The 16772-nt window shown below is 37.8% G+C and overlaps 1 protein-coding gene across 1 annotated transcript in view; it reads right to left on the bottom strand.

Annotated features, from left to right (window-relative positions):
• Nucleotides 1–16772, bottom strand: part of LOC126810678 (cleavage stimulation factor subunit 3) — a 39834-nt gene that overhangs the window by 14268 nt on the left and 8794 nt on the right. Inside the window, exons 4-7 of the mRNA XM_056098510.1 lie at nt 2831–2863; nt 1695–1894; nt 1060–1186; nt 325–483 (exon numbers count right to left, since the gene is read on the bottom strand). Coding sequence (XP_055954485.1) covers nt 325–483; nt 1060–1186; nt 1695–1894; nt 2831–2863 — 519 coding nt within the window. The remainder of the gene's footprint in view (nt 1–324; nt 484–1059; nt 1187–1694; nt 1895–2830; nt 2864–16772) is intronic.

The raw sequence follows: 16772 nt of genomic DNA, 5'->3' as shown, positions 1-16772 counted from the left end.
AATGAAATGGGGTTTAACGTCCTTCTGTTCTACTCGTACAGAGATAATGAAGACGGACCATACAGTGTGCTATGAGCTAAATTTTAGCCGGACAGCGCCGTTACGGCCTACTCTTACATCGAATTCTAACTGCCAAGAAATCTTTCACGTGCACGCCAATGTGTACATGGGACCTTGGTTTTCTGTCCAAATGACTAGACAGCTGTCCTCCCTCTGTCCTGCACCACTGACAAGAGGAAACCCTGCTGGAAAATCCTGATGAACTTTCTCCCCCAAAGCAGGGACCCAACACGAGACCAAATAACGTGATATATAAAATAGTACCTGTTTAGATTCATTAGGATTATTCTGTGGTGGTACTGATGGTGCATTTCTATCTAATCCCCTTGTAGCAACTTCATACTCCTTAGCAACACGTCTAGAATTCATATATTCTCGTCCTCTGTCTTCTGTCATCTTCTTAGCGATCAGTGGATTTACACTCTACAAAATATACAACATATATAGATAATAAACATAGGTTGCCTGGCAACCAAAAATATACAACATATAGATAATAAACATAGGTTGCCTGGCAACCAAATATATACAACATATAGATAATAAACATAGGTTGCCTGGCAACCAAATATATACAACATATAGATAATAAACATAGGTTGCCTGGCAACAAAAAATATGCCTACCAGAATATAAGCAATCAAAACAGTTTGTTTATTTTGAACTAACATGGTAATTATTAAATAAATGAAAAGGGGTTTAACGTTCTACTGTTCTGCTCCGACTCAGCAAAGGAAGTCGGGCATATGCCATAATATAATGGGCACTATGACTGAAATTTTGCCCGAAGAGCACCAGGCTTGAAATATCCTGAAGGCTCTTCAAGGCCCACAACGGGACCCAAACCAGTGACATTCTAGTCAGTGGTTAATGCTGTACCACTCGACAATCGTGGCCCCGTACAACGATGAATGTCCATGCGATGATGCCAGAGGTTGATAATATAGTTTGAATGAAGCATGTGGTATTTTAACAATAATATACGATACTACTACTTACGGTTTCATAACTACAGTACTCCTTCCATAATATCTCTATATTTATCATTGGGTTGACGACACCTCGTTGATATACTTTACGTACTGCTGTTATTCTCTGATTCTGGGCATACGACCCAACAGCATCCCTACAAATATATATATTACAAAACATTACACTGGATATGTATTGCCCTAGACTACATCATCCCTACAAATATGTCATACACATTATGTATTCATTTATTACACACAAACGTTCTCTGTCAAGGTACTGGGTTAATGAAGACAGCAAACGTCTTACAGTATGCTATGAGGGAAATTTTGCACGAACATCGACGCCACAGCCTACTATTGTATCGAATTCCAACCGCCATTAGTTCTTTTGCGTGCATGCCAATGTGTACACAGGACCTCTGTTTTTTTCCTACCATCCACGGCCCTTCATCCTTCACCACGCCAGTTAATCCTGATGAACTTTCTCTGCCAATACAGGGATGGAACACGAGATCTCTAGATTAACAAGTCAACATCTTACAGGGATGGAACACGAGATCTCTAGATTAACAAGTCAACATCTTACAGGGATGGAACACGAGATCTCTAGATTAACAAGTCAACATCTTACTGACTGATAAAAAACTAAAATAAACTTACACTGATTTAAGAAAGTTGATATATTCTGTCCATAGTTGATAGGACATAATATCCATACCGATTTTTTCTAGAGCAAAATCGTAAGCTTGGGCCATTTTTTCTCTGTAAGATGGTAGAGTACCCTTTGTTTCTTTGATGTAACTTAGATATAATTTCCATAGGTCTATATTCAATACCTTGATCAGACATCTCTGAAATAACTGAAACAACATAAAAATAACCAGATGGGGTTTAACGTCCACTCCACACAAACTAGGACATTTTACTTTAGGACTAACATATGATTCAATAATTTGCTTGCGCGTAGGGGTCTTTAGCAGTGGGAGGAAAGCAGACGACCCAGAGAAAACCCAGAACGCTGAAAGGGCAACCCTACTTCTTGTCACCTACAACCAGGGAATCGAAACCATGCCAGTTGACTTAATGACAGACCTTATGATACAACGTGCACGCCCTAACTATTCAACCATCAAACCCGCGAATAATTAATAAACATCATGTGTATTTGTAATATACCAAGAAATATGTCAAATTTGTTTCCATGGAAAATAAAAATCTATAAATATGGCAAAAGTTCCTGAAAAATAGATATCAATTTTGATGACATACATGAATTGAAATGAAATGAAAGGGGGTTTAACGTGAATGTGTACACCGGACCTTGTTTTTTGGTCCCATCCATATGACTATACCTTCCCTTGCCAGGCCCCACATCATCCACCACTGTCACGGGGGAATACTGATGAACTTTCTCGGCTAGCACTGGGATTGAACACGAGACCTCCAGGTTAGCGAGCCAGCACCTTACTCACTGAGCCACCGTGGCTCCCGTACATCAATTGAATTATCTACTAAAATTGTGGTATAGGCTACAAGGATACAGGATGATGATAACATCGTCTTTTTTTCCCTTTTTTTTTTTAGCTTATCGATTATTGTATCGTTTCCTGTATAAATAAATCGGAGTGGCCTGCCCTTTATTTATACCAATCTTTAGCTAGAGAAGGTGGGCAAGGTAAAACCCTTGTAAAAATGGCCCCCTACAGACAAGGATTTCATGACTCAGGAGGGTAGTTAAAGGAATCCAAATAGTTTGATCAACTAGCTTCAACCACATGTATAAATGAATTGCTAACCTTTTCAACTCTTTCATAATTCTTCTGTTTTAACTGGAATACAAAACATAACATTTATAATAACAATCTCACGTTGGCATGGTAACTGTCTGGACCATACACAACATTTATAAAAACATCTCACGTTGGCATGTCTACTGGACCATACACAACATTTATAATAATCTCACAGTGGGTCATGGCTTCTAGACCATACACAACATTCATAATAACAATTTCATGTTGGCATGACTACTGTCTGAACCATACAAAACATTTATAACAATCTCACAGTGGGTCATGGCTACTGGACCATACACAACATTCATAATAACAATTTCATGTTGGCATGACTACTGTTCGGACCATACACAACATTACAGAAATTAACATAGTAGAAAATGACACAATATGTTTATATTTTTCTGAATGGATAATTCACAAGGTCTAATAAATATTCAACACACTGGACTTGTTACAGTAGTTTAATAACCTGGTTAAAGATGCATTATGTAAGATTTAGATAAAGGGCTAGCCATTCTCCATATAATAGTTCAAAAATAAATAATGTAAAAAGCACTGTGAAGTTAGTTTGTTGTTTGGTATTCGCGAATAATGAACAAGCCAGTTTGTTGTTTGGGTTTTTATTAGCTTTATTAGTCTTTTCCAAAGATTTTGAAGATTTGTGAACCAATTAGACTAATAAAAACCCACTCCTGGCATATTCCCATCAAAAGTGCCATTATTATATTACTAATTCCATATCTGGTGAATAATGAACAACGAACCACAAGATAACTTCACGTCGCCAATGTAAAATGAATATTGAAAATTTCATTTAAGTTATCACTGTTTGTAGTTTTGACAATGTGTGGTAATGATTATTTATTATGACCACGTTACTGGTTATTCAAGACTTACCCTTACTCCTCCATTTTTAAATTAAATCATTAAATGGCTGGAGCGTTATAATGTCATCCAATGTCCTAGAGAGTTGATTATGGTCTTGTCACGGTAATAAATTCTTTAAATAATAATTTATATATCATTTAAAGCCAAAAATAAAGACCTGTAATTAGGCAGATGCAGCTCCTAAATAATTCATCTTTATTAAATATAATCTAGTCACGGTTATTTTTGTCTTAGAATTGATTTTACCTACATAAAAAGTTAGTTTTCTTTAAAAACAAAACCAAAAAAAACTCTGTTGCCAAAACACTGATAATCAAAATGTTGCAAGGATTGTCATCATAAACGCCTTAAACATACATTATGCAAGAGCTAAATTTGTCTATTGCAGGTCTTTCTTTAGTTCTGAAATGTTACCTAAATTATTAATTAGACATTAATTAACTTATCCAGACCATAATCAACTCTAGATGGCATCGCTAGCCTGCAATATTTAGTGGATTTGAATACATTTTGTGATGGATAATTTAATGAAAAAATAGATAATTGAGATTTTGTTTATTATCATACCAATTATGTAGTAATGATGATCGACGCTAGCCTAAAAATAGATTGCTAATATCTTAGTTCAGATTGAAGCAATTTGACTGAAATTTTCAGCATATTTTCTTTTCATTATCTATCTGTTAACTATTACAGTGAGAACTGTCAGCTCTTTATCTAATCTTACCTAATGTCCCATTAATGATATTTGATATGCTTCCTTCATTTGGTGGCATGTTTGTGTTCGGGGTGGGGTGGGGGGGATTATCTCTGTTTTACTTATTACATATCCATACAAGAACACTGACCACATACCCTGGAAGCAGTGGCAACAAGCCCTGACCCCATATTCTGGAAGCAGTGGCAACAAGCCCTGACCACATATCCTGGAAGCAGTGGCTACAAGCAAGCCCTGACCCCATATCTGGAAGCAGTGGCAACATGCAAGCAAGCACCTGTCACAGACATCATCATACACAAGTTATTACACAATGTATATAATTTAATGTGTGATAAGTCTATGACAGATGCCTTATGCTCTAGCTTACTCAGAAGCGAGAGAAAGAGAAAAATGGGATTTAATGTCCACTCAAGGCAATAATAAATCAGCTTGCGCATAGGGGTCTTTAGCAGTGGGAGGAGAACCCAGAGAAAAACCCACGAGGATGGAAAGGTCAACCCTTCTCTATAAATTTATTATACATTATATACCGAACTGGGGTCTGCACAAGTGAATAATAACTGGTGAAAGCATGGCAGTTCTACCTTGGTGAATCTGAAAGGGGTAACTGTCAGTTTCGAGAATGAACATAGTCCAACGTAATTTACGTAAAGCAGGCCCTTAGAATAACCCACTAATATATGAAATGGGGTTTAACATCCTGCTGTTCTGCTCTGACTGGGCTAATGAATATGGGGAAATGGGGTTTAACATCCTACTGTTCTGCTCTGCTCCAACTGGGCTAATAAAGACAGATATATGCCATCCAGTTTGCTCTGAGGGTAATTGTGCTCAGACGGCGGTATTTCTACCAACGAGTACACAGATGAAGGGCTTCTTTTCATGCCATTTGAATGCCTAGACACAATTTCTTGTTCTGCTCTCCGTCCTGCACCAACAAGTATACAAATGATAAGACACTTTTTCCTTGACCTGTACCAAGGGGGGAAACCAGGCAGGAAAGTCAAGTGGAACTAACTCAGCCAAAATCGGGATATACCTCAGTATCCCTGGTTATTGTGCCACTAACATAATGATGTAGTAATATACAAAATATGTCTGTCAAGAGACAATGTATAGTCCTTCAGATGGGGTAAAAAACTGTGCACATAAAAGACAACTGGTCGTTGGAATTCAATATAGAGTAGGCCTAAAATGGGTTTAGCGTCCTACTGCTTGGCACCGATTGGGCACTACGGTCTACCCTTTATTTCAAATTCCAACTGTCAAGAGTTCTTTTATGTGAAGGCCAATATGTACAGAGGATCTCGGTATTTCGTCCCATCCATATGACTATACCTTGTCCCTTGAAAGACATATTTAGATTGAGAATCACACCTGAAATACCTGAAGAACTTTCTCGGCCAACACCAGGATCCAACACAGAACCTCCAGGTAAGCGAGCCACTGATATATAATAATATTAACCATAGCAGATTTTTAAATAAACCTTCATTAAGAATGTGCTGATATGACTACCCCCCCCCCCCCCCGAAAATAATACAATGATTATCAGTTTATTTGTCTAAGACACTTTAAGATGGCAGTTTGAAAGGCAAAACAGCAGTAAGAACTTATTTATTTTTATTCCTAAATTGTTAGCAATTTTGGGGAATATATTCAATTTATCATCCTATTTTTAACAATAACTTATGCAGTTTGAAATTCAAAGACACCAGTTAAAACTTTTGTACGTTTGAGCTTATTTATTTTTTATCCCTAAATTGGTAATTTTTAGTGTTTTCGGGAAATACATTCAATTTATCATCCTATTTTAGACGCTAGACCCCATTAACCAGGCTACCATCGTCAAGACCGGTTGAATCATTTCTATTGAATCTTTCTTGTATTCATTGTTAAGTTTTCTGTTTTAATTTAAAGATATACTATGTAAGATTTAGATAAAGAGCTGGTCGTTCTTACTATAATAGCTCAAAAATAGATAATGTAAAATGAAAATATTGAAAATTTCATTTAAATTACTTCATTCTGAGTCAAGTTATCACCGTTTGTAGTTTTGACAAGATGTGTGCATAGTGGTAACCAAGGAACTGGTATATACGAGGCTTAGCCTCGCTTTCTGATTTTTAAATTCAATTTTTAAATGGCGAACCGTTCTAGTTAAAATCTCAAGTTACTGATGCCATCGAGAGTTGATCATGGCCTGGATAAGTTAGTAAATGTCTAATTAATAGTTTAGATAACATTTCAGGCTAAAGCGAGACCGGCAATAGGCAGATTTAGCTCTTGCATAATGTATGTTTAAGTTTATTTTTCATTCTGAGTAAATGTGTGTAGTCCACTATATAATATTTTGTTAACACCATACTGACAAAGTGGTATAGACACATGAATTCACAATACCCTAGGATGAATAGAAAAAACACGAAATGTGAATTTATTTTGCAAAGTTTTTGTGCGTTATCAAAAATGACCGACGGTGAAATTTTTGAAGTGTAAGCCCTGCTGTGTATTATTATAGGCCCGGGATTGTACAGTGCAGTAGACGCTTACATCTGGCTCCCCAGATCGATTAACATCATTTGATATGTGCAGTGTTTGTTTATAGCTTGTAATTTCAGTTTAATTTTTGTGTCCCATTATCTGCTAGTTTGTTTCATTGGTTTTGTTTCTGTATATGAAAGAGAGAGAGAGAGGAACAGGGGTTAACATCAACTTGACACCAACTAGATCATTGAAATAAAACATATGGTTCAGTTTTATTTCAATATTTTGCATGTGTAGGGGTCTTTAGCAGTGGATAGCCCAGTCGGAGCAGAACACTATTTCATTTCATTTCTTTAGCAGTGGGACGAAACTGGAGGATCCCCAAAAAACCTACGAGGTTGGACAGGCAACCCTACTTCTTGTCACATACCGTCACGTTTCTCGTGAACCGACAAATCTGATATATATTTAAAGTATTGAGAATTATGTGTTTGAAATTTGCGTTCTGTGGACATCAAATAATAACATTCATTTGTGATTTAATATTTCATACATATACATCAAGACACGTAATACAATTTACATGAATGTTATTATTTGATGGCTACAGAGATAACAACAGAACGCAAATTTCAAACACATAATTCTCAATACTTTAAATATATTAGATTCGTCTGTTCGCGAGAAACGAGACGAATTACAACCCAGGAACCAAAACCAAGCCAGTTGACTCAATGACAGGCCTTATGATCTAACACGCACATATTAATCTATCCACACCACCCCCCCTCCGTTTTTAGTGCAGTTCTTCAGCACGTAAAATTTTAGAATCTGTTAATCTGAATAAGGTCTGGACCAAAATGTGTTTTTTTTTTGGGGGGGGGGGGGGGGTAAATAAAGTACCCTTGATTGTGTATGGTTTAAACCTCAAAGTTTAACCGAGGGATGCTTCGTACAAGTCAGTATGCATGTAAAAGAACCCAGTTTGAATTTGATGTAAGGTAGACGGAAAAGCTTTCAGTCATTTAGAGATTGGCAACATTTAAACATGCATTATGCAAGAGCTAAATGTGCCTATTTCAGGTCTTTCTTTAAGCCTGAAATGTTATCTAAATTATTAATTAGACATTAATTAACCTATCCAGGCCATAATCAACTCTAGATGGCTGCGCTAGCCTGCGATCTTTAGTGGATTGTAAGCTGATTTACTGCATAACTTTCCTTCTCATTAAACGATTAAATGGATAATCGAGACTATGCTGTTTATCGTACTGACTTTAGTAATGATGACCAAGGCTTATGGGAATTTCAGTCGCTTAGTTCTCGGTTCATAGTGGATCAATTTGAATGAAATTTTCACCAAATTGCCTTCTACCTTATATAGTTTTTAACTATTATAGTGAGAACTGCCAACTCGTTACCGAATCTCCCATAATGTATCTTTAACTGTTTAAAACTGTAAACGAAATAGGGTTTAATGTCCTATTTTTCTGCACCAAAAAGGGTTACAAGAAGGGCATATGCTATACAGTGAGCTATGATGGAAATTTTGTCTCTATATTGAATTCTGTCATGGGTTCTTTTACGTGCACGCCAATGTTTACACATGACCTCTGTTGTTTTTCATCCCATCTGAACGATTAGACAATGTCCTTTCCAGGGCCTCTTTCCTGGGTAAACCATGCCGCTTCGTAACTATTGACTATAACCATCCAGTAAACTATAGCTTGATAACGTTTAGAGAATACTCTGTTTTTCCATAAGTATGTGTTATAGTTTATTGCTCTATCCAGTTACTAAATACCTCTAAAAGATTATAAATAATTCAGGTTCAGTTACAAGACTAACATATGGTTCAATTTTGTTTCAATAATTCGCTTTCATGTCTTTGGCAGTGGGAGAAAGTGGGGGACCGGGAGGAACTTCTCAAGATTGTGGACAGTCTACCCTACTCCTTGTCACATACAAGCGATAAATTAAAACCACTCCACTGGAGTTAATGATCATTCAGCCACCCACCCCCCCAACAAGAGTGAACCAAGAACATAGAGATTGCTAATTTTGTATAAGGAAAAGGTATAAAAACAAAATATAGTTATGCGCAATTATAATTTTCTTTAGCATTTACTATGTAAATGTTATATATTTTTTTTTGCATCCGAAGTTCTAGAGAGTTTTGTTCTTGGCATGAATAAATGTCTAATCAATAATTTAAATAACATTTGAGGCCAAACCAAAGATCTGCAATAGAGAGATTTAACTCTTAGATAATGTATGTTTAAGAAAATATTATCAACCAAGATCTCTGAGAGAGATATCTACTAGTTTTATTTTGTCTAGGACATTAAAGATAGGTTGCCAGACAAGAAAACACGTACACCTAATGAAGGTCTCATTAATATCTAATAATGGTACCGGGTAGCCATTTCCTGATGAAGATCTCAATAATACCTAATAATGGTAGCCATTTCCTAATGACTATCTCAATAACATCTAATAATGGACGGGTGTTTACTACACATACCTGACTAATATAGATGGGCAGACCGCTTACATTGTGCTATCAGGGAAATTTTGACCAGAAAATCCGTTACGAATCTTTGTGACCAAGACCAGGACCAAACACCCATGTCTACTGCAGAGGAAGAGAGAGAGAGAGAGAGAAATGGGGTTTCAGTCCACTCGACACAAACTAGGTCATTTTGAGACTAACATATGGTTTAATTTTATTTCAATAATTCGCTTGCGCGTAGGGGTTTTAGCAGTGGGAGGAAACCAGAGGACCCGGAGAAAACCCACGAGGTTGGACAGCTGACCCTACTCCTGGTCACGTACAACCAGGGATTCGAAACCACGCCAGTTGACTCAATGACAACCGTTATGATACAGGGTGCACACACTAACCATTCGGCCATCACCCCCTCACCTACAATGGTGGGAACATGACCCCCTTCAAAAAAAATTATAAAAAATATATGTTATAGTATATAGCCTTAAACTAACAAATCGCTGAGATAGGCCATTTGAAGTTAGGGTAATGAAACGAATCATATTTCATAAATACGTGTATAGTAATTTTTTTCAGGTTTTCAGGTGCTTTAAACTCACATTTCTCATAGAAGAACTCTCTAACTTTGTAATCTAAGACAACTTTTGGTGTAGATTACGAATTTAGCAACAAACCCAATGTGCGATGCATACCTTTCGTGCCACCAGGTGGGAAAATGTGGAACAAATGAAATATTCACTTTTTTTTTTCAGGATTTCCACAGCTTCTGGCAAAGTCACTATTCTGGTCGAACCTTCAAAATTGTCATAGTTAATGTCAATTTGTCTTTTATCAATTTACTTAAGATTCTGAGTTGATGGGATATATACTTTTCAAAATATTCAGTCTCGAAATTCACTGCACACTGAAAAATTTACCAATTTTGGCCATCAATTTTGACCATGTGGGACAGAGGTTAAAATTTGGAAACAGGTTGAAAATGAAACTTGAATTACCCCCCTATAACATACATTAAAGTCCATCTTGTGTATTTGATGGCTTAATATATTTTTAATCTACACTTGAAATCTGTGCGGTGATGCAGTTTTAATGGCTATTATCAAAATTGTTCACTTACAAGTAAGTTTATTTTAAAATAACTTTTAAATGACCTATACCCCTCAAATGTGTCTAACGAATATGGAATCATTTTGGATCTACATCATACCGTTTTAAAGTCATTTTGCCTCCCGAATGAGAAAAATGTTTACATATATACTAAGAGGTATCCAGTATGAGGCAAGCCGTGTTTATCCATCATTGGGAGGCCACGATGGCTCAGTGATAACGGTACTGGCTTACTAACCGGGGGGAGAGGAGGGGTGGAGAAGGGGGGTGGGCTAGAAAGTTCCTCAGTTTTTCCTGGTCAGGGGGCCTGGCAAGTAAATTAGTCTAGTCATTCAGATGAAGCACAAAACCAAGATGCAGCATACACCATTTTCCTGGTCAGAGGGCCTCACAACTAAATTGGTCTAGTCATTCGGATGGGACAGAAAACCCAGGTGCTGTGTATACCATTGACAGCAACTTAAAGATCCCCCGACAGTTGAAAATTGAAGCTCGCAAATGTGCCCTGTCAAAATATTTACTTTCATTCAAAACTTGTATTGCCAAGAACCGCAGGTACCTACCGTTACTCATTATCGGTATCACCACTGGTATCGTTCCGTTCTACTCGACTAACCTCTGGGTCCATTCACGGGGAAAACATATTGTCAAATTATCCACTCTTGATATTTCTACTATTTTAATTGACCAATGGAGTAGACAAAGGGAAGTAACTCACATTTTATTGTGGTGATCATAAACAATGATACTAACACTGTTATGCAAACTGTATTTTGATTGGTTCGTAGAATCAAGCTACAATCAAGGGGAGATAATTTGAATTCGTGAAAATGCCGTGGATGGACCCTAAGGTTAATGTGGAGTAGAACGTATCGATACCTCTGGGGATACTGAGAATAACCTAAACTATCATATACACTACAACTAGGGTACTATGTATTGTGCTGTTTTAGCAAGCGAGAGAGAGAGAAATGGGGTTTAACGTCCACTCGACACAAACTAGGTCATTTCGGGACTAACACATGGTTCAATTTTTTATTTCAATAATTTGCTTGCGCGTAGTGGTCTTTAGCAGTGGGAGGAAACCGAAGGACCCAGAGAAAACCCACGAGGTTGGACAGGCGACCCTACTCCTTGTCGCGTACAACCGGGAGATCGAAACCACACCAGTTGACTCAATGACAGACCGTGTGATATATCGCGCGCATGTGCTAACCATTCAGCCATCTACCCCCCCTCATCGACTACAGCAATTCTTGCTAAAACAATACAACTATATACACACACCCGAGTTTTAGTCACAGTTAGCCATTTCTTAATTGACCATTTCCGAAGGTGATTTTTTACCAATCCCATGTGCATTTTCACAAACATAAATTCAGGTCCTATATAGCATGCTGTTGATTGTGAATGCAAGTGAGTATTGTCTTGAAACATATTTGTTATGGAAGAACATTATATTGTAAACATCAATAATTAAAACAATTCATAAGAAATACTAAATCTCTCGTCTTCAAACATTGAAAATGAAAGAGGCCATCCATATTGTTTATTTAACGGTATATCATGTGTTGTAAATATGTCAGTTGCAACACATACGTCAGACTGGGGCACTACTGACTACTCTTATATCGAATTCCAACCGTCAAGGGTTCTTTTACGTGCATGTCAATGTGAACATGGGATCTCGGTTTTTCATACCATCAGAAATACTGTACGTTGTTTCTTATCAGACCCATCCTGCACCACTGACAAGGTGGTACCAAACGGAGAAAATCCAGACGAAATTTGGACCAGGATTGTACACTAGACCTTGATGTTAGTGAGCTATTCCTGCAGCTCCAGTTAGGGGTGGATGGCCGAATAATTAGCACATGCGCATTGGATTATAAGGTCTGTCATTGAGTCAACTGGTGTGGTTTTAATTCCCAGTTGTACGTGACAAGGACCAAACTCGTAGGTTTTCTCTGGGTCCTCCGGTTTCCTCCCACTGCTAAAGACCCCTACTCGCAAGCAAATTATTGAAATAAAATTGAACCATATGTTAGTCCCGAAATGACCTAGTTTGTGTCGAGTGGACATTATAATCCATTTCTTTCCCTCTCCCGCAGCTCGAGGACGGTTACAAGACTCAGCTCCTTTTGATCAATATGTGTGTGTCTGAAACATTGGACGCTTCTCAACAAGAAGGGACATTCTCTAAACCTGTTTGGCCTAGTTTGTGACGCTACCATAAACAGCACCAAATCGCAAATCGACAAGTGTTGAAATCTGAAAAGCTATGCTGGTCTGAGGGGGTCTTTGCCATAAAGTGTCTGTCACATCAGTTGGCAATGACTGGATTCACTCAGTTGCAAGGGAGAGAGAGAAATGAGGTTTAACGTCCACTAGACACAGACTAGGTCATTTGGGGACTAATTTTATTTCAATAATTTGCTTTAGCAATGTGGGAGGAAATCGGAGGACCCGGAGAAAACCCACAAAGGTGGACAGATGACCCTACTCCTCGTCACGTACAAGCGGGGAATCGAAACAACTCCACTTTACTCAATAACAGACCTTATGATCTAATGTGCACGTGTTAAATTATTCAGCTGCCCAACCCCCTTCTGATACAAGGACATGAAATGAGGTTTAACATCCTACTGTTCTGCTCCGACTCGGCTAATGAAAACAGGCATACTTCATACAGTGTGCTATATGGGAAATTTTGCTCAGACAGTGGCACTACGGCCTACTCTTATATCGAATTTCAACTACCTTGTTTTTTTCGCCCTGCATCATTGACAAGGGGAAACCACATCAAAAAATCCCGATGGACTTTTTTCGGTCAACACTAGGAACGAACCTGCTACCTCCAGACTAGCAAGACAGCGTCTTACTCGCTAAGCCACTGTGGCTCCAGATGAAAGGACAGTTGATTGAGACTTTATTATTGCACATACAAATTGACTAGCCTCACAATTAGGAATGAGAGAGGGGGAGAGAAATGGGGTTTAACCTCTACTAGACACAAACTAGGTCATTTCGGGACTAACATGGTTTAATTTTATTTCAATAATTGGCTTGCACGTATGGGTTTTTTAGCAGTAGGAGGAAACCGGAGGACCCGGAGAAAACTCACGAGAGTGGACAGACGAAGCTACTCCTTGTCACGTACAACCGGGGAATCGAAACCACACCAGTTGACTCAATGACAGGCCTTATGATACAGCGCGCACATGCTAACCATTCGGCCATCAACCCCCCCAATTAGGAATGAGAAATTTAGTATTCCATATGAAGTTATTTTAATATTTCAGTTTTAAAGTCAACACGTGAAAAGATAAAAAAATACTTTTAAATGTCTACCTTTAATATATTTATTTAACCTATGTTTAGTATTGTATCGTATATTTTAAATAGATGAATAATTTATCATATATTGATATAATTCAATCAGAACATCTATGTCATCATTACAATTAAACTTACCATGATATATTTATAAACAAGATAAAATGCTAGAATTAAAAGCGAGAAAATAAAAGCTGTTCCACTTCCAACAAGCTGCTCGCATCTTCTGCTTTCAAACTAAATTCATACTGACAAACTCACTCACTCATTACTGTCACTTCAAACTCTTTCATGTATTTTCATTATCCTGCTTTATAGCAAAATGTTGTTTCAGAGGGTTATCCCAGGCTTTTTTTATTATATATATATATATTGATGATTAAATGTTTTGAAATTCTGTTTTTATGGTGGTCAATTTCGCCAGAGCTCCGACTCAACTCTTGTGAGAGAGAGACAATAATAGAGAGAGAGGTTAACCACCACTCAACACAAACTAGGTCATTTCGGAACTATCATATGGTTCAATTTTATTTCAATAACTCTCTTGTGCTTAGGGGTCTTTAGCAGTGAGAGGAACAAGAATATGGACAGACAACCCTACTCCTTGTCAGTACAAGCAGGGAATCGATACAATGCCTTTGACTCAATGACAGGCCTTATGATGCAATGTGTATGCATTGACCATTCACCACCGAGACCTGGCTTTTGGTTATAATCATACATTTCAGGTTTCATCAAAATTGGATAGAAATTGTGACATCTTGGTGTTGACAAGCTGAAAGTAGATTTTTCGTGCAATCAGGGACTATATCAAAAGGAATCAACATCTTATAAACATTAATTTCAAGTTTCATGAAAATCGGATAAAAATTGTGACCTCTAGAGGATCCACAAGCTAGAAACGTAATTTTTTTGTACAATCAAGGGCCATAATCCATCAACTGACGGCCCAATTTTCGCAAATATTGAAAGGAACCAAGATCTTTGGGATATAAATGTATATTTTAAGTTTCATCAAGGTACTACAGTTTCTGAGATAAAAAAAACATAGAAAAAGCTGTGGGCAGTGGATAATCCGAGATGTTAATTAGGCTTCAATATTTATGATAAATGGACAGCGTCTTGTATATGCAATGAATTCTCCTCCGGCTTCGACCAGGTGCAAGGTACTGTGTCAGCAGGCAGGTGTATTCCCTGGTGAATGCAATGTTTTGAGAAGGATTTGAAGCAAAATTTTGATAAGATTTTTTTAGTCCAAATGTAACATCAAATCATCCAGTTTGTACGCAGGAATGTATCCTACTGGTCTAATGAAGACGGGCATATGCCATACAATGTGCTATGATCATCGATGAGGAAAATTTTGCCCAGTTCCAACTGCCTAGAGATCTTGTCAGGCCCTTTGTCCTGCATCACTGTCAAGGGAGAATCACGCCGGAAAATCCTGATATCGGGGATAAATTCAGGCCCCTGAATTCACCAAGAATTCTCAGACTCAAGAATTTACTCAACTTTCGATGTTTATGAGAAATATCTTTGATCCAAATCCAGTAATTTGTTAAAGATATATTATGTAAGATTTAGATAAAGAGCTGGTCATTATTACTATAACAGTTCAAAATTAGATAATGCAAAATGAATATATTGCAAATTTCATTCAAATTACTTTATTCTGAGCGAAGATATTTGCCTTTGAAGGTTTGACTGCACTGGTTGTTCAAGAAGGCTATGCGGATGCCTCACTTTTTACGATAAATCATTAAATGGTTGAATCATTCTAATCTGCTTAAAATTGGACCCATCAGATGGCACTGGGAGTTGATTATGGTCTGAGAATGCTTGGTGTACTCGGAACCTGGTTTTGTTGAACACAGTCTCTTTAATGCCTGTCATTCTGTCTTGTCTATTATCAGGGTTTTAATAGAAAAAAATTCTGTGAATATTAACCTGCATAGGTTGTCAACATTTGAGAATAATAGGTCATAGGTTAGATTATTTGGTCTTTTACATTATCATGAACAAAGTCTAAGGGAGGTAACTAGCCCTAAAACAAGATGTCTACGCCAGGCCTCATTTTTATCAAATGTGCGAGCATGAAAAAAAGCACCCCCATAAACTTTGCGAGAGCACTTTTAAACAAACTTGCAAATACTTTGCAAGAGCTATCAATTCATTTTGTGGTACCTGATAAAGATACTTGCTATTAATTCACTAAACCTGATAACTGAACAACACTCTGGTTTTTAAATCTATGCAATTAAACAGAGAGAGAGAGAGAGAAATGGGGATTAATGTCCACTCGACACAAACTACATGTAGGTCATTTCGGGACTAACACATGGTCATTCATATTTCAATAATTTGCTTGCACGTAGGGGGTCTTAAGCAGTGGGAGGAAACCGGAGAAAAAACACAAGGTTGGACAGGGGACCCTACTCCTTGTCACGCACAACCAGGGATTCGAAAGCACACCAGCTAAATCAATGACAGGCCTCATGATACAGTGCGCACATACTAACCATTCGGCCATCCAACACCCCCCCCCCCTTTTTTGAATGTATGCAATTAAACAAGGTTACCGTTATGAGAGAAAGAGAGAGAGACGGGAGAATAGGTCATTTCGGGACTAATACATTGTTCAATTTTTATTTGAATAATTCGCTTGTGCGTAGGGGTCTTTTCGTAGTGGGATGAAACCGTAGGACCCAGAGAAAACCCACGAGATTGGACATACAACCAGGGAAACGAACCCACGCCAGTTGACTCAATGACAGACCTTATGATACAGCCACACGTGCAAACCATTCAGCTCCACCCCCCCCCCTTTGAGCCATAATAATAAACACAGAACTAAAAAGTCACTTAATTATCGCGTGCCGTGAAGATTGCCT

Source organism: Patella vulgata, chromosome 2 (genome assembly GCF_932274485.2).
Source record: "Patella vulgata chromosome 2, xgPatVulg1.2, whole genome shotgun sequence".
Taxonomy (NCBI): Eukaryota; Metazoa; Mollusca; class Gastropoda; family Patellidae; genus Patella; species Patella vulgata.
This window is presented reverse-complemented; position numbering and strand designations above follow the sequence as displayed.